A 25,999-nucleotide genomic window follows, 5' to 3' on the forward strand; every position below is an offset into this window, starting at 1 on the left:
TATTCTCTAGAAATTTGCTTCTCTAGGTCACTGAGTTTCACAGCTTGCTGGCATGGGGTTGGCTGGAAAGTTGCCAGCCATTGGAGAAGCCAAAGTTGCCTGCCCAGAGAGAAGGATCTTCCTTCACAACCAAGATGGCCAGGTAACTAGTATCCCATGGAAGGCCAACCTGGCTCTCTCCCCGGAACTGGCAAGAGCTTCCACATAGTCTGGTCCTTAACATCTCCCTTCGGACTCCACCCTCATGCCGCACACTTAGCCTCTGCTTAAGAGACCTCTTCTCTCTTCCAGCAAATTTATGGAATGGCTGCTTAGCTCATTCTCCCCATGGGAGGACAGGAATCCAAATAAGGGATTTGGGTAAACAGCTCCATATCCCTTTTCCATTACATTCTCCAGCTTCCTAAAAGGGGCCCAAGGTAACATAGTGAGTAAAGTGTGGGCCTGAACGACTATAAAGTAGAATGGCCCATGCAGTCTTTGTTCATGGGGAGTATTAGGAAAAGGTTATGAGGAGTCTTTTATTTGGCGTGTAAAATAAATTGTTCAATGTCGCTCATTTTAAAACCTCAACAGCATCCTAATTAATGTACTAACGAGAAACAATTCACTTTAATTCATTCACTGAATTAGTGACCCCTTTAAAAGCTCCTTGGAATGAGGATTCCTTAGCATAACATTTTTACTTATCACTTGCAGAAATGGCCCACACCACTAATTACTTTCATCTCTCCTGTTTTCCCACTTTGCACCTCTCCTACTTTTGAAGAAAGTACTCTTGCCATAAATCCCAACTAGACCCTAGATAGTGGTCCCTTGGTCATCCATCAGCTTCAGCACTCACCACCTCCCCTCTGCCTGCAGGGCTGTGCGCAGTTTGACCTTTTAGCTATAGACTGTATGTAAACAGAGCTTCCTACATGCACCTTGGGACTCATGTGTTTAAAGCCCTGATTTTATACACAGAAATTTTAGTGGCAGTAGCCAAATAGAGACATGGAGATAAATTCACAAGACACCTTTGCTCCTTCTTCATAATTCACTAAGTCAAACAAGAGTGTAGAAGCAGTGACAACAAAGGATGATTTATAATTCTGCTCTACATGTCACCATGGCAAGATATATAAGTGGCTTTCATGAAACGGATTTAAAAGTTGCAAGGCAGTTATCAGAATGGTACCATGGGTAATTTGTTCCAAACTTTAATGGCATTTTATTACAGTTAGGATACAGACTTTGGAATCAGGCTACCAGGGTTTATATCTTGGCTCTAACATTTGCTAGCTATGTGACCTTGGGTGAGTCATTTAACCTCTTAATATTCTCATCGACAAAACGGGGTTCATATTAGCACAAACCTCCCTGGGTTGTGAGATTAAATAAGCTAATGGATGTCAAGTGCTTAAAACCATGCTTGGTACATGGTAAACATAAATGTGTGCTAGGATCACCTCTTCCATCACTATTGTTTATATGGTGTTTGTTAATAATGCTAAATGATTTCAATAAAAATATGAAAATAACATCCATTTAAACAAAACCTTAAAGAACACCGATATTTACTTAGATTCATCGTTATTACAACTGTTTAAAAAAAATTAGAAGATGAGAATGTAATCAGTGAGTCAAAATTTTAGGTGACTAAATAGTGAAACTTGGTATGCTGCACTCAGGATTAAAAGAATATGTGAAGCATTTTGGAGACTACAAAGTGTTAAGCTAGAACAGGATATTACAGAAGATAAGAGATTCCACTTGAAAATTTTTTGCATGGTGAGATTTGTTATTTTATTTTAAGCTTTCACATACCCTTAATGAAAAATCTACAACTTATCATCCTAAAAACCTGGGATAAGCAGCAATGGAACCAAAATCATTCATTCAGGACTCTAACCACAGTGGACTTGCCTGGCCCTACAGTGAGTCCCAGCCAGAGTATCAGGGCAGGAATGCAGAGAGACTGACAGCCCTGCACGCCGGCTGCTGTCCTAGCCTAGAGGGCAAGGGATTGAGAAGCAGAAGGGGTGAGAATCTGCATCGGTTAGAAATCAGGGTGGCTTAACTCTGCCTTTTATTTATTTATTTTTAAAGATTTTATTTATTTATTTGACAGAGAAAGGGAATACAAGCAGGGGGAGTAGAAGAGGGAGAAGCAGGGTCCCTACTGAGCAGGGAGCCCGATGTGGGGCTTGATCCCAGGACCGGGAGATCATGACCTGAGCTGAAGGCAGACACCCAATGAATGAGCCACCCAGGAGCCCTTAACTCTGCCTTTTAGGAGACAAAGTGGGCAGTCAAAAGGCAGTTCCTTAACCAACCAGAAGTACGTTCAAAAGATGCCAGGATGACTGTGTGCCATTAAAAAAAGAAAGCTGGAGATGAATTTTGATAAATGGCTAGAGGCCCAACAGAACTCAGATGTCAGGGTGGTGTGAAAACCTTGACATGATCTTGACTCATCCAGTAAGCAGGGACGTTAAGAGAAAGTGTTATGCCTCCTATTGGGAATAAAAGATACGGTATTGCTAAGAAATGATATATAGAGAAAACTGTAAATGCTCGGACAGAGTTAAATTAAGTCAAGCTGGAGTCCATGTAGCACCTCTGTGCCTATAAATTATCTCTCTGCATCCAGTGTCTCACACCAGCAGAGCAGTGGCCACCCTCCATGAGTAAATGGCTCCTGTGGAAATTCAAAAAGACGCCTTAGGCCTCATGTTGCAGTCTCTAAAAGAGAAATCCCTGAACCCTGAATGGTAGTGGTAGAATGAAATCAAGAGTAGAGCTGGATAACCATTCTTTATGAGGAGGCTAGAGGCCGGGTTAGTTATAATAATGACTGAGGGAATCCAGAGAACCATCTTTGTGTACAGTGATCAGCATACTACGCAGAGGTAAGCTGGGTTTAGAAAGAAAGAAGGAAGAAAGGAGAGAGAGAAGGAAAGAAGAAAAATCAACTACTATTATCTTTAGTGCCTGTGCAGCTTAAAATAAATGGAACATACGTTGCATTTTATTGATAAAATACACACATATCAAAGTGAATACCCTCAAACTACTTATTTTCTGTGCAGCTCCTAGAACACAATTCATCCATCATATGTGGTCCTCAGCCAGCAAACTTACTTGGATATGTTAGGAAGCTGAAGTATTTTTCAAATGTCATCGTAAGAAATTTAAGATTGTGTGGCCTCATCTCCCAGGTCCTTGTTTATGTGGGGGGGGGGAGGAGATGGTTTGGGGAGTGGAGGTGGTGAGGTCAAGGAAGCCGGGCTCTAGCTACTCCTCTACTCCTGAAATCAGGAAAACTCTGCTTTTATGTTTTATCTAACAGGAATTGATACAAAATCTTATTTGGTAAGAGAAGACGACTGGACCGGTGGAAAAAGCATATATGAGGCTGAATTTGAATCCCGGTGCTGCCATTTACTAGCTCTGACCTAGGAAAGTTACCTAATCTTTCCAAGCCTTAGTTTCCTCTTCTATAAAATGGATACAATATTATTTGCCCAAGATAAAGTATGTATAGCACATAGCACAGGGACTTAGCACATAGAAAGTGCTAGCTACATATCCATTCTTTTCCTGAAAGACAGGATTTTGTATGGATATAGGCTTAAGTATATATATTTGGGTAAGTCTCTGCAGACAGTTCTTCTGTAACTTGCAGCCATGCAAAAGACTGAGAAAGATCTCAGGGAGCAGCCTTTACTCTCTTTAGCAATTCCTGGCTGTGGATGCCAAGAACAGTTACTAGCAAAAATCCTCAGCATCTACTTACTATTCCTCCTCTCTGTTTTCATCAGTTACCATCAATAGTTTCCACTGTCTACTCAAATATACTTTTAAAAATTATTTCTAATAAGCTAAGTCAGTTCGCAAGGAAAACCAATCTAAAAAGGTTTCTCTCTCTCACTCTCTCTCTCTCTCAAATAAATAAAATTTAAAAAAAAAAATCTTAAAAAAAAAAATAAAGGGGTTAGGCGACTGCCTTCAGCTCAAGTCATGATCCTGAAGTCCTGCTCTGCAGAGAGTCTGTTTCTCCCTCTGATCCTCCCCCTTCTCATGCTCTCCCTTCCACTCTCACTCTCTTGTCTCTCTCTCAAATAAATAATTTTTTTAAAAAAAATCTTTAAAAAGGATTTTAAGTGAATGGACTCCTAGGCGAATTAAGCTTAAAAGGGCCATTCGAGTGGGTCCATGCAAGACCATTTAAGAAAAGCACAGAGATGAAATAGCCCCATCAAACCAGCTTATTGTCTTGCAAAATGATGTCTATAGAAGCTCCTTAGAGCTATCCAAGCTGATTAGCTCTTGTTGCAAGTTGGATGAACAAAACAGAGCAGAGACAAGCTAAGGGAAAAGTCACTGGGAAAGCTACCCCATTTTAATGTCATTAAGATCACAGAAACCTACAATAAATACTAATTGCAAAACAGGGAAGGCAATCCCAATAGTAAATCTTACCATCCTAATTCCACAATTAATCAGCGTTGTGATTTTAAGCAAGTTACTTAACTAAAGTCAGTTTCCTCATGATTTAAAATAAGGTGTTAACACCTGCCTTAAAGCCTTGTTATGAACAGTTTCTTTTTGGTGGTATTCTTGCCAAAGATCTATAACCTAATCATGAGAAAACATCAAACTAGTAAATAATTAACCAATCCTCTTCAAAAGTGCCAAGGTCATGAAAGAGTGAGGAAGTGCCCATAAATTGGAGGAGACATGCCAGCTAAATGCAACATGGGATCCTGGATTTGATCCCAGACCAGGACCTGTAAGAGACTAGTGGAAAAACTGGTGAAATTTGAAATGTGTCTTTAGCTAGTATTATACCAAACTTATTTCTTGGCTTTGATCATTGTATTATGATTATGTAAAAGGAAGCTTGGTGAAGGAGGTAAATTTTGCTAATTTTGCAACTTGGTAAATCTGAAATCATTTAAAAGAAAAAAAGTTTAAAAAGGAGCAATTGTTTGAAAAGCCTAGTCATGAGAACTGAATACAAGAAAAATAATTTAATATATTGCCTTTTTTTCTTTTTCTTTTCTTTTTTTTTTTTTTTTTTTTTGCAGGCATGATTGCTTCATCTAATGGCTAAACTTGGTAGCCATTAGCATTAGGAATGGTCTGTTAATACTGGCCACACCCCGCTTCGGACAGCTAAGAGTGAGGCTTGTTGTTCAACTGCAGCAAAATGTGGACATTTTACACTGAATGACTACAAATATTCTTGCAAAAGTCTACTATCCATCAATATTTCACTCTTGGTACAACACCATCATAAGTTAGGGCTTCAAGAAGTATGGATTCTGTGTTTGGCCCATGATGACAGGCTTAAATTTACCTAATGCCATCACTATTTAAATGTAGCATGTCAAATCTTCATTCCTCTGACTCTGCGACTACTCTCATCTTGTCAAACGTCAACGGTTTTTTGTGAGGTCACACCTGGCAAAATAAACAGCTTTCACATAAATTGTAGACAACTCACAATGAGTATGGCTTGAAACACTGTTATTCCCGGTTTCTCTCTATTTTTTATTTGAAACTTGAGTCTATCTCTAGACTTGAGGGGCAAAAGCCTGCCTTTGAGGTAACCAAAGGTCCTAGAAGCCAACCTTATTACTCAAGATTTTGTTTTTTAAAGAAAACGTTGAAACAACCTAAGAATCAAAATACTTTATCAGTCATAGTTTCCAAAACAGCGCTGCCTTGGGTCACTCACTTTGGCCTCTTACCTCAGGGAGTAACTAGGTAACCAAACTAGTAACCAGCAACTTGGCTATTTCTTAGTTTCTGATAGAATCATCCATATGATAAAAATGTAGTTTCTATTAGACTATTCTCTTGCAAAATAATTTTTGTTTTCTACAAAGGTTATGAGATATCGTAAAAATGTCCAATACATCTGGTTTAAGAATCTAATTCTTCCTTCACATATTTCTGCATCTGTTCACAAAAATCGCTTTGACTTCAAAGGAAGCTTTTCAAGAGAAAAAGAAGATACATACAGGAAAAGTGGCCATAAATTTCTATTCCTTTTCTAAGGCCATTTTAATAATAGCACTGTGGGACAAGTATCTATTCAGGTTTTTAGAGATCTAAAATATCACAGATGATATTAATGACTATGCATTTATATGGAGATTTACGCTTTAACACTTTATTCTCAGTCTAAAAGTGATATATCTTCAATTTTGAACATGTGGAAAATATAGAAAGCCTAAAGAAAACTTAAGTGACTTTTAATCCACTATTTAGGAAGACCAAAGCAAAACAAAAAAGTTAAGATTGGTTGTTTCCTTCCAGTCTTTTTTGTGTGTGCATATATTTAATAAATATTTACTTACAAACAATATTATAATTACACTATGAAAACAATTTTGTATCTTTTCTCAGTTGGTTTTTCAAAAGACTACATTAGCTTTTCAAACCATCATAGTTAATGACTGAAAATCACATGTAGATTTATACTTTAAAAAAGAAATGCTCTTGCTTACAATTAATTCCTAGTCTACTCAAAGATAAATTAAAGGTTTGGAAACACTGATCTGTTCTGGAAATTCTGCATTTTTGAAACTATCTAGATTAGTAGTTGATTAACCTTAAGATAACCATACTCATTAATTCCACTGAAACAATACCAGAGGTTTAAGAACTTTTCTCTTAGCATTTATAATAACTTAGTGCCCTAAAACTCCCTGAGTAATCATTAGTGGGCTCTAGCTTATTTTCCTTTTCTTTCTGATTTTCTATTTCTCATGACATCCTCACCTCTTTGGTTTGGAAAGAGGAGGTTTGGAGCTAAGGTTTAGTTACTTTGGTACCACAGGTTTTAACACGCTATTAGTTAGCTATAAAATAGTAATCAACCAATTCTGGTTCTGCAGAATAAAACCCTCAAACTTCAAAGAGAGGAGTACTGAATGGATTTATCTAATTTTGAATCAATTCTTACCTAACAGTGCTGCCTGAAATGTAAAATAAAACTTAAGTAGCTGTTTCGTTGACAACGAATGGTATTTGGTTGACAACAAATGGTATTTGGTATCTGGTATTTCCTTTATCCTTAAACGAATCTGGTGAGGCCCATCTCAAGGAGGAAAACTTAACTACAGAACATTAAGTAATTTATGAGATGCCTGGAAAAAAAAAATTAAACTCAAATCTTGGTTTTCATAATTCATCACGTTGCCTTCCTTTGGCTTCATAATCATGGAGCCACAGATTTTCCAAAGCTTGAAGGAACATTAATGGGTCAATCAGTCCCACCCTTCCTCCACCCATTTTATTAAAGAAAATAAATCCGGGGAGATTGACTTGTCCTGCCACAGAACTAGCGAGTGGCAGACAAATCTCTTGAACTTCTATTTCTTAATTTCAAGTCTAGTGCTCTTTTCCAATACACCAGTTCCCACACAAAATCCACACACCTATGCATTTTAACCCACTGAGCCACCCAGGCGCCCCTGCATTTTAACCACGAATATGCGAGGATGCCAAGAAATCATCTGATAACCACTGAATCTCAATTTTCCTCACAGGTCCCTTGAAGATATGTCCCAAGAGATGTACAACAAAGTGCCTACCACCAAGATCGTACTTGTAAGACATTTAGTAAATGTCTGAATGAGTGAAGTAAGTATCTGAATGAGTGAAAGGTGAGATATATATATAGATATCTATAGATATCTATATATATATATATCTGGTTATATATATTCACTTATATATCTGGTTATATATATATATCTGGTTATATATATATTCACATATATCTGGTTTTATATATATCTGGTTATATATATATTCACTTATATATCTGGATATATATATATATATATATATATATCACCTTTCACTCATTCAGACATTTACTAAATGTCTGAATATATATATAGTATATATATAGTGTGTATGTGTGTATATATATATATATATATATACTCCTCCCCCAAGAGGGGGTGGATTGAAGCGGGTGTTCATGCTCTCAGCACGACAGGGTAACGAAAACAGCAACTTTGGCAACTAATAATTTCCTTACAGAGCCTGCTCCATGCAGGTCGGGGATGAGGAACCCGAGAGGAAGACGCATGGACACGTGACACTGATACGCCGCCCTGCCAGAACGAAGATGTCAAGTGGGCGCTCCGACTTAAACCGCCCAATTCCTAACAAGACCTCCTCCTCTAATTTCTCCACTGGGCCCTCAGTAAGAAGGGTGAAATAGTAATGCGACCGTGAGAAGGCGGGCAGCTGGGGAAAGACCCGCCTTCTGATCTGTGAACTTCACAGAGGACCAGGCTTCCCGCGTTGCCCGGCAACAGCGGAACAGGGAAAGAGGCAGAGGCCCAGTGAGCTAGCGGACGCGCGCTCCTCCCCTCCACGGCGGGTGACGTCATCGCGCATCCGTGCGACGTCGCCGCGTTCCAAGTAGGAAGGCAGTCTTAGGAGAGTGCACTTTAGGAGAAAAGCGGCTCGGTATTCTCCAGAGGAAACGCGGGGAGAGAAACCAGTGGAGGGAGGGGAGACAAGAAGGACCTAGTCGAATGGGAAGCTGGCGGGAGAAAGGCCAGCTATGGTTACCTGGGGAGTCTGAGCAGCTTCGGGTCCTTTATGAAGTGCCCGGATGCAGCTCCAGCACCCACGCGCCTTCCACATTGAGCGCATCGCCATCTTGAGAGGGGAGGAGCCGTAGTGACTTGAGTGACGTCTGCCCAGAGAGCCAGTCCCAGAGTTGCGGCTGTTTGGCTTGCTGCGTAAGCGCCCCTGTCTTCCGGGCCTACTGGAGTCCGGTCTTTGCCCAGCAGGTGGGGACAGGAACGGGGTGGGGCTTGGCTTTTTAGTGTTTGCCTTGAGACCTGGTCTTGGTGCAGGCTTCCTGGTGGGAGAATGTCTTTCGGGGATTTTAGTAGCAGCATTGCAGATTGAAAGTCAAATAAGTTGCCTTTGGGCTTCTAGCCATGCAGAAGCAGCTTTTAAGAAGTGTCTCTACGAATGTGGCCTACCCAGTGCCGTTAGAGTGCATTAAGTGGTCCTTTGAGACTTGTGTGGCCTCATTGATGCATTCAGTCTACAAATCTTTGTTAAATCCATCTACAAACCTTTGTTAAACCCTACCATCTGCTGGCTACTGAAGGTGCAAAACACCTATCTTACATGGCCTAGTGCATAGCAGGCAAATAAACAAGGCACTGTTTCAAGTGTTATAGAAGCAAACCCCAAGACTGGGGAAGAGGGATAGTTAAAATTGTGGCGCTTAAGCCTGGTCCGTGGAGGGCTTCAGAAGGTGATACCTGATGGAAGAAATTGTTTGCATTTTGGGTTAAATTATGAGAAGAATCCACACTGCATTCCTGCTTCTGCTCATGCCCTCAAAAAGCCCCCAGATAGAAAAGAACCTATCAATAAACATGTAGCAAGAAGAGATTAGTCAGAGTTCCTTTATGTGTTTTCTTGTATTTATCTATTGAACAAATACTGAAAATTACCACATTTCCACAGGGAGAGGTACAAGATAAATGGAATAAGGATGCCCATACTCTTAAAGCAACTGAAATCTTAACAGGTTAAGACAAAGTTTGTGAATTAAAACCATACATTAAGATCTCTTAAGAGTGGTACGAAGTACTGGTGAAATTTAAGAGCAGTTGGTGTAATGTAGAAAAAGCAGGGAAGGAATTGGAATGATGAAGTCCAAAAAAACAAAAACCCTAAGAAAATCAAGTGTTATTCTTAAACAAATCAGTTGAGTTTGGTTTTGTCTCGTAAATTTGAGATGTGTGCCTTAGTTCCAAATGTGATGACTATTAAATAGGTCAGGAGGCCAGGAGAGAAAGCCAAACTACAAAACGGATGGTAATTAAAAGTATGGAACTCTTTGAGACCACCAGGTAGAATCTGTGGAATAGAAGTGCTCAGATGATGGAAATTAGAAGAAGTAAGTAGTCAAAAGATATTTACAACCCCAAAAATGTGGTGGTTACTGAAACTGAGCTAAGAGGCTTGCCAGTGAAAGGGATGATTGATCATTATAAAGATGCACAGTATCCCTTGTAAACATTCAGTTTTATAAATGCCTAAGCATTAAAATACTGTTTTTTACAGATATGTTATTAATTAAATTAAATGACCCTAGGAATTAGTAAGGTTAGACTTCTGACATGTTCAGCCATCTGTATTAGAAGATAAAACCTAGCAATAAAAGGAGGGTTACAGCAGAAAGCTGTCACAGGCCTACCCACTTTATTTCCTCAAGCAGTAATTTCAGTCTTTTATCTACAAAGACTCAACGTGACTGATAATATTTCCATGGGAGATACTTCCAAGGCATAATCCCATTGAAGAGGGTATATCTGAACACAAATGAACAACTTCAATATCTATTTTTTTAAAGTACCTGAAACTTAGAGTAATAAATAAACTAAGCGTAGAGTAATAAATTGTTTCCCATCACAGTAGTGACTTGATGACTCTTGAGTGTCACTCAGCCAGCCAGGTTGCTCCTTGAACAAGGACTAGGTTTTGTATTTTTTATATTTCTCCCGGCACCTAGTATAATACTTTGCACAGAGCAGGCACATATTTTAAATCTAAATTTTACTTCGACAAAGTATGTAACTAATTTTCAGAGGTTGGTATGTTTTTAATGGCCGGGAGGGAAAGCTGACAGTAGAAAAGACACTAGTCTTAATTTAAAGCAAAGCTAGTTTCGTCTGCTTTTGTTCTCTTACAACCGCATTCTGAAACCCTTTGGCATTGGGAAAGTAGCATGAAAAAGCTCAACATTGTGTAAGGTCACCATTTTCTGCTCCTCTAAGAAGTGCTCTAGTCAACATATTTTAATGAGAATTTTAAATTTTAATGAGTCTCAAAGTATCTAATTTTGTTTCTCCAATGTAATTCTAAGTGTCAGGTTGGTATTAGATATTGATCAAAGTTAATCCTGCATTTTCAGGAAAATTATTATTCAGTGTATCTTTTAATGAAAAATTGTATAACACACTTTTGAAATGTTTGCATACGAAGTGATTAACATTTTACAAGCTTGCATAATGCAGGAATAGTTTGGTTACATGAGAAGTTCACTTGTGGAATAGTTCATTGTCCAACAGTGTTTTTAAATGAAGCATCACTGTATTTACTGGCACTATTTCACCACTGCTATTATTTTGGTTTGTTGGTAAGCCAATGAACTTTAGTAAAATGATATATAAGTGTTGTACTCAGAGCAGACTTTAGATACAGTTAAAAACTTGTAGAGTCCTATACTTTTGGCATACACTGTATGTCTACAGATGTTTGTGCCTACAACTTTGAAAAATTGTTTAAAATTTGATTTCTCATCAACATTTTTATTTTATAATAAGTTCTGGTAATTCTGCTCTTTCCTTAACAGTCCCTGCAAATCTCGTCTTGCTTGAAACAATAGATTAAAACCAGACTGGCAGTTGGGGAACGCTTTCTATTGCAACCATGTGTGTCAGAAGAAAGGATTAGGTTTCCTTGTCCAAGAACATCAAGGGGAACCTCCACCTCTGCAGACACACCTTTATTCCTGGGTAATGGAGAGTTTATATCTAGTTAGATTTAAATGGGATAAGGAAAGAGTTTAAATCCACTCTTAGCTCTAGTAGTGTAATCAACCCTCCAGTCTCAAAGTATCTAATTTTGTTTCTCTAATTTAATTCTAAGTGTCAGGTTGGTATTAGATGCTGATCAAGGTAATGGAGAGTTGCCCTACATATTTATTCACTTAAGGAAGAATTTTGCAGACTGCAAAGACTAGATGGCATCTATGTTCAAAACTTACTTAAAGCACAACCCATTCACCTCTGACCTTTCCTTTATATTAAATACGTTTTTCAAATATGGAGGAGGAGATTCCATAGTGGAGGTAAACCTTGCTCTTCATAAGTTGGGGTAGGGCCATGCCATCTTATGTTGGACTCAAATTCTAAAGACCTAAATCAAAGTGAGACAGAGTCCACCTTTCTGTGAGATCACTTCTGAGTGTCACCGAAGTATGCAGGAAACTGTAATAATGACGGAGATTGCCTTCCCCCCACCACCACCTTTGGCTTAATTCTAGTTCTGCCCCTCGTTTCATAGCGATGAAAGTAATCCAAAGATACTAAGTACCTTGACAAAAATCACACAGTGAATAAGAGTAGGATAGAAAGAACCACAATCTCCAGACAAGGTGTCTATATTAAGCGACACCAGTATAAAGTGAAATAGTTAAGGCTAGGGCTGATCCAAAGGCAAGGTTTCACCTAAAGACACATATTTGTGTCACGCGTCCAAGTCGAGGCAACTAAATGATTTTTTAAAGGGTTGATGTACTCGTCTCTGGCCCCTAACATTAAAAGATGCTGTCTTTCCCTAGCAGTCTGTGGTGAAGTGCATATTATACCATCTTCTTTGTGTAAGGATAATAAGCGGGGGCCTATCTGGTCTTTGGGAGAATGGCTTAGGAGGCTTAAGGGAGACTTTAGTATCACTTTCCTGGAAGATGCCATCTAGCAAAATTAAAGAAGTGTCTCTGTGATGTGGGTAGCAAAATAGAATTTTTCTCAGAGCACCTTTCCCTTAAAATTAAGAGCCAAGGCATAGTTTCTTCCAGATTCAACTTTTTTTTTTTTTTACCTTAAAAACCATCCTTCCCACTTCACAACTGGGAGTGGGAAAAGGTGGCAAGGGTGGAAAGAGAGCAGACATAAGTGGATAATTTGCATGTGCTGATCCTCAGAGAAATGACTCCATTACTTGTAGAATCCTTAGCGTGGGGTACCAGGAAGAGGACTGATTATGTGAGGATGGTGCAGGCCCTGGAACTTTGGTTCATACTTAATCTTTTCTCTATATACGTTTTTCAAACTGCTGTTTCCACATCAGAGTACAGCTCTTCAAAGAAGACAGAGAATTGCTCCTGTAAGTATGGATCCAGAATGGGGAAACCAATTTTCTAGAAATGTAGGACACTACTTTCAGTATTTTCTATTCCCATTGTTCACCCTCAGTCTTAAGATACATGTTCCATGGAAGAACTGGAGCTTAGAAATCAGCAAATCAAAGTTTTGGAAGAGGATTTTACTTTGTTCTCTCTCTTTGCATGCCGTATCTGTCCCAGAAGGTACGGCCCTGAAGACAAAACCTATATGTTACCAGAACACTCATTCTATATTAAAATCACCCTTTGCTCCCAGCTACTTCATAAAGGGTGAAAAGGCTTCCCACTTCTGAGTCTATGTTTTACAAAAAGAACTAGGTCTCAACAGAGTTTCGTGGAGTGTTTTTTAAATAGGCTCCTTTCTATTTTGTCTAGTAATCAAACTCTATTAGATCCTTTCCCATATTCTATCTCTGTGGTGTGATGCTAGAATGACTGAAAGTGAGACACCATGCTTAGATCGTGATCTTTCTTAAAAAACAACATGAAAAGATAATCTTGACCTCCCTGAAACAGGGAGAGTGTTAAACCTCACTGCCTAGGCAAATCCCATCCTAGCCAGTTAGATCTGGAAAAGTTAGATTTTTCCAAAATCCACGGACAGTTGCAATCAGCTGTCATTTTACTTTTTGTCCTTCATAAGTAGAAGTGAGCATGAACTCGGAGAAAATTTGTATGCTGACCCCATTACTGATCTCAGTGAACCATTTAACCTTCATGTGCCTCTTTTTTCATATCTGTAAAGTGAATAAAAATAGGACGGATACAAAGAAAATGAAAACACTAATTTGAAAAGATCTTCTGTACCCCTATGTTTATTATAGTATTATTTATAATAGTCAAGATATGGAAGCAACGTGTCACCTGGTAGACTAGTGATTAAGGAAGATCTCTCACACACATGTGTGCATGTGTGTGTGCACACAGAATATTATGCAGCCATGAAAAGGATGAGATCATGCCATTTGAGACAGCAAGGATGGAACTAAGGAGGTATTGTGCTAAGTGAAATAAGTCAGACTGAGAAAGACAAATACCATATGATTTCACTCATGTAGAATCTAAAACAAATGAGTAAAGAAAAAACAGAATCAGATCTATAAATACTATAAATACAGCTACTCTCCACCAGATAAAATGGGCCCTACTTGTCATCCTGTCACAGCCAGGTTAGATTTATGAAAAACGGAATATTAAACTTTTCTCACCTAACTGTGGCCATGAGATGGCTTTCCACATATCTTTTTTTTTTTTAAGAGAGCATGCATGTGCAAGTGTGGGGAAGGGCAGCAGGAGAGGGGGAATCATAAGCAGGCTCCATGCTCAGTGTGGAGCCTGACGTGGGGCTCGATCTCACACTCTGAGATCATGACCTGAACCAGAATCAAGAGTTGGATGCTTAACTGACTGAGCCACCCAGGCGCCCCCTCCACCTAGCTTTTCAAAGGGTAAAACAAGAAAGGGTATCTGACCCATTTTCATTTTTTCTAGCTGTCTTAGGTGGCAGGTCACATAGTTTCCAATCATTTGCTTTTGTTATTTCTCAGAAATGTATTCATTATTTTGTAATTGACATTCACAGTGATTTATATGACTGAAGAGCTGCTAACCCAAGAGTTCTCGAAGAGGGTTATCTAGCAGGTGCTGTGATCTTAGGAGAGGAAGGTAGCCAATAGCCACCCATATCCTGGCAGGTGTGGGGAATGAGATGACAGGGGTGATGGCATAGGGGTATAGCCCTGCCTCCCTCTCCTCTCATTCTCTGATCTTCTCTTTCGGTTCCTCCCATTTGCTGAACCTTGGGTCAAAGGAACATGATTTATCCGGTCCATAAAAGTCAGTCCTTGTACCCTATCCCCCATCTCCCAGAAGCCCAGAATAGGCTGAAAAATAGTAACGGTGGATCTGGAAGGCCAAATGGAAATATTCACTACAGAGCTACTATCCACCTACAGAATGAGAAATACAACTCTGAAAAAACTAGATCTTATTAAGATAACTTTCTACCAGACATTGCATTTGAAGGCAAGGTTATGTTTTCATCTCTGACCTATCAGACTACTTGGGATGTCAGAGGGGGCCTCAGTAAATATTGGCAGATTGATTAAATGGACAAATGAACACATGTGAGGAAGAAGAGGGAGGTATGCAGTGGGATATTTTAAAGATAATGCAGGGAATTTGGGGGGGAAATTTAAAGCCTAGAATAAGCCCTGGAAGCATTTTAAAAATCTCTGATATATGTCTGCTTTCTTGTGGTTTGCTCTTTCCACTAAAAAGCAGAATGCATAAAATATTCTGATTAGTTGAGGGTGATTACTTAGGTTCCAACTAATGTTTTATATATAAATCTAAATTACTGCTTTTCCTCCATTCTGCTTCTCTTTCTGTTCTGTCAAATCCCTGTGGGAGGGAGAAACATTCCTGTGGTGGGTAAAGTAATTTCTATGGAAATTATTCAAAATGCAATTCCTGTAAACACTATGTGAAGATATGATTTATTTCTGGATTCAGCCCTCAGGCTTGCATCATCTCACTATTTATCATCCGGCTCTCTGTTTGCCAGCATCTCTTCTCAAGGATCTGTCCGCATCAGTTCTGCATCTAAGTTGATGAACTTCCATCAGGAGGGTTAAAGCATTGGGAAACGAGAGAAGAAATTGTGTTCCAGTAGGTAATGGGTGTTCTGAAAAGAACACTGGATTTTATACCCAGTTCTGACCCTGCTAAAACAAGCAAGGTGATATTGGAAAGTCCTTAACCTCTCAGGCTGCTTTTTACCTGGAAAAAAAAATTGTGAGTGGTTGAACTAGCTAATTCTCAAGGTTTCTTCCAGCCCTTAACCCAATAAGCTTATGCTAACACAGGGATCTCATTTTAAACCAAGGCTGTCCTGGTACTTTGGCTGATAGAATGAAATACGCTCCCATTTTGACAGATGACCCAGCTGGGACCTCATGATTTCTTACCTATTAATTATTATGTTATTAAAATTAATCATGCCACTACCACTAATTATTATAACTATTAATTATTATCCTGCACTGTTCATGTGTGGAAGACCTAGAAACTGTCTTGGATAACCTGTTGGATGAATTGAGCCAAAATGTGACTAACTTGAAGAACATGTTGTTAGGAAATCATTTTGAGAGTAAATTCAAAGGGAAGGTGAAATAACGGGTCTTCTAATATGACGTGCATCTCTGGGGTGGGGCAGGTTGGCAGCTGCTGCCCGGGGAGAGAGCCTGGAGGTGGAGCAAGAGCTGGAGGAGAAGGGGAACCAGTTACTCTCAAGTTCACCCGGTCAAGGGCACCATTACTCTGTTCACACTATTTACTCATTTACTGCTTGCTTACTGCAGGCTCGTAGAACTAAAGGACCAAAAAGGCAATCTTGTGTTACCATAGGCACCACATACAATACTTCTTACAGTTACCACCTGTATCACCTTCTTTTCTTGGCTGGGGTTTCCTAGTTCCCACTCTGAAAACTTAAGAGACAGAGGACCTGGAAAGCTGGCACTCTTTCCTTCCTCCCACCCATCTCCCATCCTTCCTCCTTCTTTCCCGTACTTCATCAACCACCTACTATTAACCTGAAACCAAAATACTGGGATCCACGGAGGAGAAAGATGAGGATCCCACCTTGGGGATGCTGAGTACTGCAGGGAAGATTTGTCAACTTGTTAAAATACAACAGGGTAGATGCCGTTCTAAAGAATACACGTGGTAGTGGGAACTCATTTAAAGAAAACATGAGCGGGCGCCTGGATGGCTCAGTGGGTTAAAGCCTCTGCCTTCGGCTCAGGTCATGATCCCATGATCCCAGGGGATGGAGCCCAAGTCGGGCTCTCTGCTCAGCCTGCTTCCCTTCCTCTCTCTCTCTGTCTGCCTCTCTGCCTACTTGTGGTCTCTGTCTGTCAAATAAATAAATAAAATCTTAAAAAAAAAACAAAATTAACAACTAGGTGACTCCGTGTGAGTTCACAGGGTCACTTACAGAACAGGGATGCACTTCTTAGGGCCTGTCTGCCAGTCAACACGTTGCACAGCTCCTACACCAGCCCTGGTTACACTTAGCAATTACCTTGTCACTGTCAGTTTCCCCCGCAGTAAGAGCAAGACGTCCATGCCAAGGGCATAGAAGTTCACATGCAGTAGGACTGCCTTCTCCTTATTCTTCTCATCCTAGAATTGCTTGGGGATCAAGGAAGGAAGGAAAAAGAAAGGGTCTCTACACCGACCTTTACTGTGTTAAGAAGATCCCACTGCACACCTTTTGTTAGAATAATAAGGCCTCATTTCCTAGAACACTGCCCTTAGCTCTCATAGATTCTTAGACCTTTCCAGTTGTCTGAAATTTAACACTGTGAGGCAGTGGGCTGCAGTGGGGTGGGGAGATACAATGCTTACAACATATAAACACAGACTCTTGAGGGCTTGACATTCTTTTATGTCCACATAAGCAAATACGTTTTGGGGTCTATCCTGTACCAGGCCCCAGGCTAGGTGCCAAGTAGACAATGCTGAAAAAGATGATCTCTGCACTCTTCAAAATAAATACCAGTTTAATGAGGGAAACAATAAGCAACAAAAGCATTTCAGGGAAAACGTCTTTGTATAAAGACTTTTTCATTTTGTTTGACTCTGACTTCAGGGGCAGTCCTGGCTCTTCCCCTTGCTCTTTGTATGGACTTGGCCAGGCTTTTGAATGTCCTGGGCCCCTGTTCCCTCATCTGGAGATGGGGGCAAAGGAAAACAAATTCCCTGAGTGCGCTTACAGCTCTGAGGTGAGAACTGAGCAGTTCCTGAAGGAGGGACTGAATGGAATTTTGAATTCAAAAGAGGACCAGGGTGCCCTTAGGAGGGGTATCTGCAAAGGAAGCATGGCTGTGTGCCTGAATGAGGCATCCTGACAGGGGAAGTTGAAGAGAATAAGCTGTGAATACCTCTCTGCCTGCTTCCTCCTTTAAACCCTTCAGTCTGCTCCTAATTAGCAGCTGGAACAACCCATTAAAATGTATGTCAGATTATGGTCACCCACTCTCCTCATAACCCTCCAGTGGCTTTACATTTGGAAAAAATCCCAAGTCCTTACCAAGGCCTGTAAGGCCCAAATGGTCTGCATTCTCCAACCCAGCCTCCCTTTCTGGCCTCTTCCCCCATTGCCTCCCTCTTACCTAACTCTGCCTGGGACATACGGGTCTCCTGACTAGTCCTCAACCCTTGTTACCATCTGATATCTTCTACTTAATTTATTTGCTCCTCCTCTAGAAATGTAACCATCGCAACACAGAGAATTTGGTCTGTTTTATTCTGTATCTCTAAATCTTAGAATGGTGGATGGTTAGTAACATATTTGTTGAGTGAGTTTCCCCAATTTACAGATAAGGAAGTTAAGATCCAAAGAAGGAAAGTGAGCGAGGTCAAACTGCACTCCAGAAGGAGAGTTCAGACTCCTGAGTACTTGACCTTACCTCTCTCTGCCCCGTGGGCTCCATTGTACACAGAATGATGGGCTTCAGAGATGCCTACATTCCACTGCCCAGAACCATGCACTGTGCAGATGTGATGAAATTAAGATCTTGAGATTGGGGAGATGATCCTTCTGATCGTTGAGTTGACTTCTGACATCCTTTCCCTTGGCTTCTTCAACTTGATTAGACTTGTTTGTTTATTGATTTATTAATTCACTTAACCAGTATTGACTGCAAATATTGATATATCCCTTTTTAGCAAAGGAAAAAGGAAGGATGTGAATGGGGAACATTTATATCTCTATGTAATTTGTTTTAAAAGCAGTGGGACTAAGTGTGTGTATATGTTTTTCTTTAATTTGAGGATTTCCAGTATTTTTTTAATTTTAAAAATAGAAACAGGGGCACCTGGGTGGCTCAGTGGATTAAAGCCTCTGCCTTCAGCTTAGGTCATGATCCCAGGGTTCTGGGATCGAGCCCCACATCGGGCTCTCTGCTCGGTGGCGAGCCTGCTTCTCTCCTCTCACTCTGCCTGCCTCTCTGCCTACTTGTGATCTCTCTCTGTCAAATAAATAAATAATCTTTAAAAAAAATAGAAACAAATATTTTCTGAGAGTTATTCTGAACCAGGCATTATGGTAGACCCCGGACATAAATGAAAATTCCTGAACGACACACACTTAGAGCTCAAGAGGGGTGACAAGTGAACAGAGGATTGCCCTACAGAAAGCAAGTGCCAGCAGGGGGCAGTCAGGACTTTGATGGAGCCCCAGAGGGAGCATCTAACCTTGCCTGGAGGACAGCATCGGTGGGGGGTGGGAGGTGCGTAGGGGAGAGAAAGTAGAGAATCCCAAAACTAACATCTCAGTTGAGTGGTCCCGTTGTTACCAAGGTTTGGGCCCTGTGGCCTTGTCTGTGTCCAGCCGTGCCTATTTTGTTAAACAGAGCTAGCCATTCTGTCAATGCCCTTTCCCCCAGTCCTGGTGTCCACCCCTGGTCCCTTCTGTGTCCCACGCCCTGGCATGACACAGCATTTTCAGACCTTTCCCAGGAATCTATTTAGAGCCAATATCCTGTGCAGCTCACGAGGAGTCAAGGCCATGATGAGATAAGGGAGGGGCTTATGATGAACACAGACAAAGCCAAGGGATGAATATGCATGCTTTCATCCGCCTTCCCCAGACAGGATGCTTTCACACCACTTTCTATAATTCAAACAGTATGTTTCTCCTTAACATACTGTGAAGATGTGATGGCTATCTATTTCCAAGCACACAAGACATATTCTTCTCCCAAGATGGAGTTAGCACCCCGCCTGTTGCTCCCTTGGTTGGCACGCTGTGCTCCCATGTATTACAGGGTCTTTCACACCCTATCCCATCTCCTGACTGTGCTCCATGGACCCCTCAGATCCTTCTAGAGCAGCAACCGGTCTTGCTTGAGACATTGAACATAAAAGAAAATTCCTGAACTACACACACTTAGAGCTAAATAGGGGTGACAAGTGGTAAGTGGGACACCCTCAGCACACAGAATACTTAATAATTGCTTCATTGAACTGAATAGTATATGATGTAGGCACTAGTTTGGGCAAATTTTGAAACATCTGAAGTCACACTCTCATTCGGGAAGGCTGGAAAATGGTTTTCCAATTTAATTGATGATTGCGAAGCAAAAAAAAAAAAAAACAAATGCTCTGGCAATCCTCAAATATTCACCAATAATGTTTCAGCCTGATTTGACAGGCTGAGCAGGGATGCAAGTTGAGTACGTAACAAAAACCATATTTGAGTTGCTCTCTTCCTTGTGGTTGTATAGGAGAAAGAGCACAGGAGAGACGAGGGAAAAATGCTTTGAAAACTCTGAAGTGGGTTGCAGATGTTAGGTTTGCTTTCCCACAGCTGCAGCAGAATCTGCCCCTGTGCTCAGTCACTAGCTGACTCAGTGCACATCAGTGGACATCACTGGATGGGACTCAGGAATGGTAAGTAGGAGCGGTGACTTGTTGCCTACAGCATTCAGCTGTCCTGGGCCTAGCCATGGTACAGATGGCTTTCCACATCTGGAATTGCTAAAGGTTGGTGACGGAAGGACTTGGGCCCTGCTTTCACTTAATCAGTGATACAGTTTCCAGAAATCTTGGCCCAGTAGCACTGTTCAGGTACCTACTTAAGGAAGTCAGCTGCTGATTGATTTTTTTTTTTTTAAATGCAAACCAAACAAGTGACAGTGACACATCCTGGTACCATTTCATACCATTCCTGACTTCTCAGAAGCAGTCAACACCAGTTGCCTTTTCTGGCAGGGGTCAGCTAGCCCAAGGAGCCTGCAGTTCTCCAGAGGAATTGCAAAATACTCCTAAATATTCTAAAAATGAAATTAAATATTCATTTGATTTCAATTTACATATGCCATAGTTCTAGAAGATGTCAGGACTGTGGAAGGACACGGTCAACCATCACATGCAGCAACTCTGAGACACAGCTGTGAATTCTCAGACTACGGTCCTGATGTCCTGCCTTCCAATGCATCCAATGTCTGTCTGATTTTCATCCTGCCCAACTATGCGGGTTAGCCAGTACTTTCCTCCCTGTGTGCCTGGGAAATTTTTGCAGGTCCAGGATGGTCAGATACTATTATTTCATAAAGCTTTCCTTTGCCTAGTCTGCTCTAGTAATTCTTGATCTTTCTCAAGTAAGTATCAGTCAAGTATTCCCCAATAACAAAGAAACTAAGTATCTACATTTTCCGATTGAAATGCAGTTTTGGTATGAGGACACTGTTTCCTGGTCTCCAGGATTTAGCAAGTAAACGTAACAATTAGGAATGCTAGCTAGCATCATGGTCTGGGAGGGAAAGGATCTGCACTTCTCCATCCCAAGTGCCTCACTGAGAATTTCTTGCTCTTTTCCTTTTTGCTTAAGCATTCCTTGGTGTGTTGCCTGGGAAGTTAGATGTGTTGTTAGAACATAATGAAGAATTACAGAAGACAAAGCCCAACTCACTTTTCTTTTCCCTACTGGTTCTGCTGTACCTTAGACAAAACTCACCCATTCTCTTTCATGATGTAGAATGGCTATTGCAAAGGAAGGAGGCAGAAAAAAGAAAATGTTCAGGGGACAGTGGGAAACAAATGCATTATGTTTTACTTAACAGGGAACTGTAAGTAGGAGTTATGTCCAAGAACATGAAAATTGCTTATTTAAAATACTTTTTCAATTTTTCTTTTCTTTGTTTTTCTTCTTTTCTCCCCCAGAAGAGCTATAGGAATAAGTTATATATTTTTTCCTGCTTTTAAAAATTAAGATATAATTGACATACAGTGTTACATTAGTTTCAGGTGCACAGTAGCAATTCTTTACGTTTCTCAGTGCTCAAGATAAGTCTACTCTTTACCCCTTTTACCTACTTCACCCATCCCCCCACCTACCTCCCCTTTGGCAACCACTAGTTTGTTCTCTGTATTTAAAAGTCTATTTTTAAAAAAAATTTTATTTATTTATTTGAGAGAGAGAGAGAGAGGGAGGGAGAGTGCACAAGCAGGGGGAGGGGGAGAGGGAGAGGAACAAGCAGACTCCCCACTGAGCAGGGAGTCCATCACAGGGCTTGATTCCAGGACCCTGAGATCATGACCTGAACCAAAGGCAGACAGTTAACTGACTGAGCTACCCAGGCACTACTAAGAGTCTATTTTTTGTTTGCCTCTTTTTTCTTTGTTCATTTGTTTTGTTTATGAAATCTCACATATGTGTGAAATCATATGGTATTTTTCTTTCTCTGACTGACTTATTTCACTTAGCATTATACTCTAGGCCTATCCTTGTTGTAGCAAATGCCATTCTTTTTATAGCTGAGTAATATTATAATATTCAATTATATATAGATAGACAGGTAGATGTATATTTATATACCTGCTGGATGTATATCTATCTATCTATATCTATCTATCCATTTATCTATCTCACATCTTCCTTATCCATTCATCTATGGATGGGTATTTGGGTTGCTTGTGTATCTTGGCTCTTATAAATTATTCTGCGATAAACATAGGGTTGCACATATCTTAACCCACTGAGTCACCCAGGTGCCCCTAGGGTTGCACATATCTTTTTGAGTTAGTGTTTTTATTTTCTTTGGGTAAATACCCAGTAGTGGAATTATTGGATCATGTGGTATTTATATTTTTATTTTTAATATATATATTTAAATTTATATTTATATTATACATATTATTTTTAGTATATATTTATATTTATATTTTTAATTTTGGGGGGACTCTTCATACTGTTTTCCACAGTGGCTGCACCAATTTACATTCCCACCAACAGTGCATGAGGGTTCCTTTTTCTTCACATCCTCACCAACACTTGTTATTTCTTGTGTCCTTGATTTTTAGCCATTCCAGCAGGTGTGGGGTGATAGCTTATTGTGGTTTTAGTCTACATTTCCCTGATGATCCTGTTGAGCATGTTTTCACGTGTCTGTTGGCCATCTGGATGTCTTCTGGAAAAGTGTCTATTCAAGTCCTCTGCTCATTTTAATCAAATTATTCTTTTTGTTGTTGTTGTTGCTGTTGTTGAGTTGTATGAGTTCTCTCTATATTTTGGATATTAACCCTTTATTTTATATGTCATTTTCAAATATCTTCCCCATTTGATAGGTTGCCTTTTTGTTTTGTGGATAATTTCCTTCACTTTGTAAAAACTTTTTGTTTGGGTATAATCCCAGTAACTTAATTTTGCTTTTGTTTCCCTTGCCTTAGGAGATTTATCTAGAAAAATGTTTCTATGCCAGATGTCAAAGAAATTACTGCCTATGTTTTTTCTATGAGTTTTGTGGTTTCAGGTCTCACGTTTAGATCTTTAATCCATTTTGAGTTTATTTTTGTGTATACTGTAAGAAAGTGGCCCAGTTCCATTCTTTTGCATTTAGCTGTCCCGTTTTCCTAGCACCATTTGTTGAAAAGACTGTCTTTTCAATATTGTGTATTCCTGCTTCCTTTGTTGTGGATTAATTGACCAAGTAAGTGTGTGTTTATTTCTGGGCTCTCTATTCTGTTTCATTGATCTCTATATCTATTTTTGTTCCAGTATCATTTTAAAAAGAACACATGAACATGCTAATGGAAAAGAAAAATCTAAATGTAAAGGAAAATACAAAACGAAAGTAAATGTTTTGTTTTCCAACATCCCACCCCAAGTCTCTAGGGCCAAAAGAAACACTGTTAGCCATTGGTTTTGCATCCCTCCTGAAGAAGTCTATGCACATTTCAAAAAGGTCACAATCAATCACATGCTGTCTTTCTGTACAGGTCCCACAACTTGATGCTTTTCCCTTATTGTGTCTTAAACATCTTTAATTATCAGTAAAATTTTGTGTCTCGGTTTAAAAGAAAATTACAAGTTTGATAGTATTCCATTGAGTGAAAGTATCACTATTTGCTTATATAATCTCTTTTGGATTGTTTTTTTCCTCGTTACTATTGTAAGCAATACTTCAGTGAACACTTTTGTAAATATATACTTGTGCACAAAAGAAAATAAATCTAGTATCTTCAGGGTAAACTTCTAAAAGTGGAATGGCTAATCCTGAGATTACATGCATTTGCATCTTGATAATTATCTCCTAATTTAGCCTCCAACTTGTTAACCAATGTATACACTCAGCAACAACGCATAAGAGTGTGTTTCTCAACTGTTCCCATCCCTGGAAATTTGTTATCTCTGGGTTCAGGGAAATACTTTTTTACTTTCATAGACATCTGTACTATATCAACAGGATATAAGAGGATGTTTCCTTTTATAATTAAGAAAGATTAAAGAGATTTAGAGCACTTGTTTGTAACTGTTCAGGGAATAAGATTCTACTTGCAAATTATAGCCCAGAAGAGAAGACCATTCATCAAAAGAAGACCACAGGAGGGGGAAGTTAGAAACAGAGCTCTGATAAGAGCAGACTCACAGAGGGGAAGGGAATACGTCTTACTGGCTACCTACGGGTGAACACTGAGGGAGGTAACCCTATGTAACAAGATGCAGAAGGCTAGAGATAGCTATAAATCTCTAACAATGTTACTATCTCCCCCATGAGATCATAGCCCTAAAATGAGAATTGATTTTTACAGGATATACCTACAAAGCAGAGACAATGGTCAAGTATTGCTCTTCGTTCTCCTCTCTTGTACCCTAAGGACAGTACAATCTGGACTTCTTATTTTAAATTCTTCTAGAATGAAGTGTGCTCAGTTCCTCTTTTTTCTCACACAGGCTGGAACACTTGGATCTATGCCCACATGAAGACATTTTCTTTAATACCGCACCCTCAGAATTGTAACTGTAGAGAAGTTTTTCTGGGCAGGAATTTTTTGCAAAACAATATCCAGATTCAAGGATGGGGGGGATAAAAAAACTTAGTCACAAGAATGTAAAGTCCTGTCTGGTCTGCTACAAAAGATATTTCTATAACATCCACTATCTCATATGCAATCAGTAAATAGGAAATTAATGTCAGTATTAGATGGAATCTGTGGAACTCAAACATGGTTATCCTGGGCAAGGGCAGTGGGAATAGCAAGGATAAAACTATAACCTTCAGTATGAAAGGAAAAACTTTTAGGGTGCCCATTGCTACGCAGTAGTTCTTTCCAGATATTTTAAGAAATTTAAAAAATAAGTACTTAGGGGCACCTGGGTGGCTCAGTGGTTAGGCCTCTGTCTTCGGCTCAGGTCATGATCTCAGAATCCTGGGATCGAGCCCCGCATCGGGCTCTCTGCTCAGCGGGAGCCTGCTTCCCCCTCTCTCTCTCTGCCTGCCTCTCTGACTACTTGTGATCTCTGTAAAATAAATAAATAAAATCTTTTTAAAAAAAGTACTTAATTGCTAATGGTAGTACAGAATTGTATAAACCCAATGAAGTGGAATTTGACAATTCTAGCATTTACTCTTGGTTATGGGCTGAACTGTGTCCCCTCCCAAATTCATTTATGCTCAGTGCCTCAGAAGGTGATTGTATTTGCAGATAGGACCTCTAAAGAGGTAATTAAGGCAAAATGAAGTTGTATGTGTGCTTCCTATTCCAATCCGACAGGTGTCCTTATAAGAAGGGAGATTTGGACATGGACAATACACAGTAAAAGGAAAGACCATGTCCGCACACAGCAAGCAGATGACCATCTGCAAGCCATGGGGAGAGGCCTCAGAAGAAATTAAACTTGCTGGCACCTTGATTTTGGGTAGTCTCCAGAACTATGAAAAACTAAATTTCTGTTGTTTAAGCTACCTAGTCTACAGTATTTTGCTACAGTAGCCGTAGTAAGCTAATACACTCTTGGACACATAAAAAGGAAACAACAACAAAGAGGAAACAATATAATTATCATTATTCATTGTGATAATATTTATGAGAGCAACTAAAATGGAAATAGCCTAATTTCCTTCCTGTGGAGACTAGTCAGCTATGGTATATTCACGCATTGGGGTGTGATGAAGCCATGAAAGACAGTGAGGAAGACCTCTGTGACCCAATATGAAGTGATTTTTGGGATATGCTCTTAAGTGAAAAAAGCAA

General features: G+C 39.9%; 1 protein-coding gene and 1 long non-coding RNA gene across 2 annotated transcripts in view; one reads left to right on the plus strand and one right to left on the minus strand.

The window, feature by feature from the left end:
• Positions 1–8,715, minus strand: part of WARS2 (tryptophanyl tRNA synthetase 2, mitochondrial) — a 96,398-nt gene extending 87,683 nt beyond the window's left edge. Inside the window, exon 1 of the mRNA XM_044239016.1 lies at positions 8,590–8,715. Coding sequence (XP_044094951.1) covers positions 8,590–8,679 — 90 coding nt within the window. The 5' untranslated portion in view covers positions 8,680–8,715. The remainder of the gene's footprint in view (positions 1–8,589) is intronic.
• LOC122900389 overlaps positions 8,647–25,999 on the plus strand; it is a 42,304-nt gene continuing 24,951 nt past the window's right edge. Inside the window, exons 1-4 of the long non-coding RNA XR_006383220.1 lie at positions 8,647–8,813; positions 11,402–11,564; positions 12,901–12,936; positions 15,470–15,625. This is a non-coding gene — a long non-coding RNA (uncharacterized LOC122900389). The remainder of the gene's footprint in view (positions 8,814–11,401; positions 11,565–12,900; positions 12,937–15,469; positions 15,626–25,999) is intronic.

This window comes from Neovison vison, chromosome 2 (assembly GCF_020171115.1).
Source record: "Neovison vison isolate M4711 chromosome 2, ASM_NN_V1, whole genome shotgun sequence".
NCBI lineage: Eukaryota > Metazoa > Chordata > Mammalia > Carnivora > Mustelidae > Neogale > Neogale vison.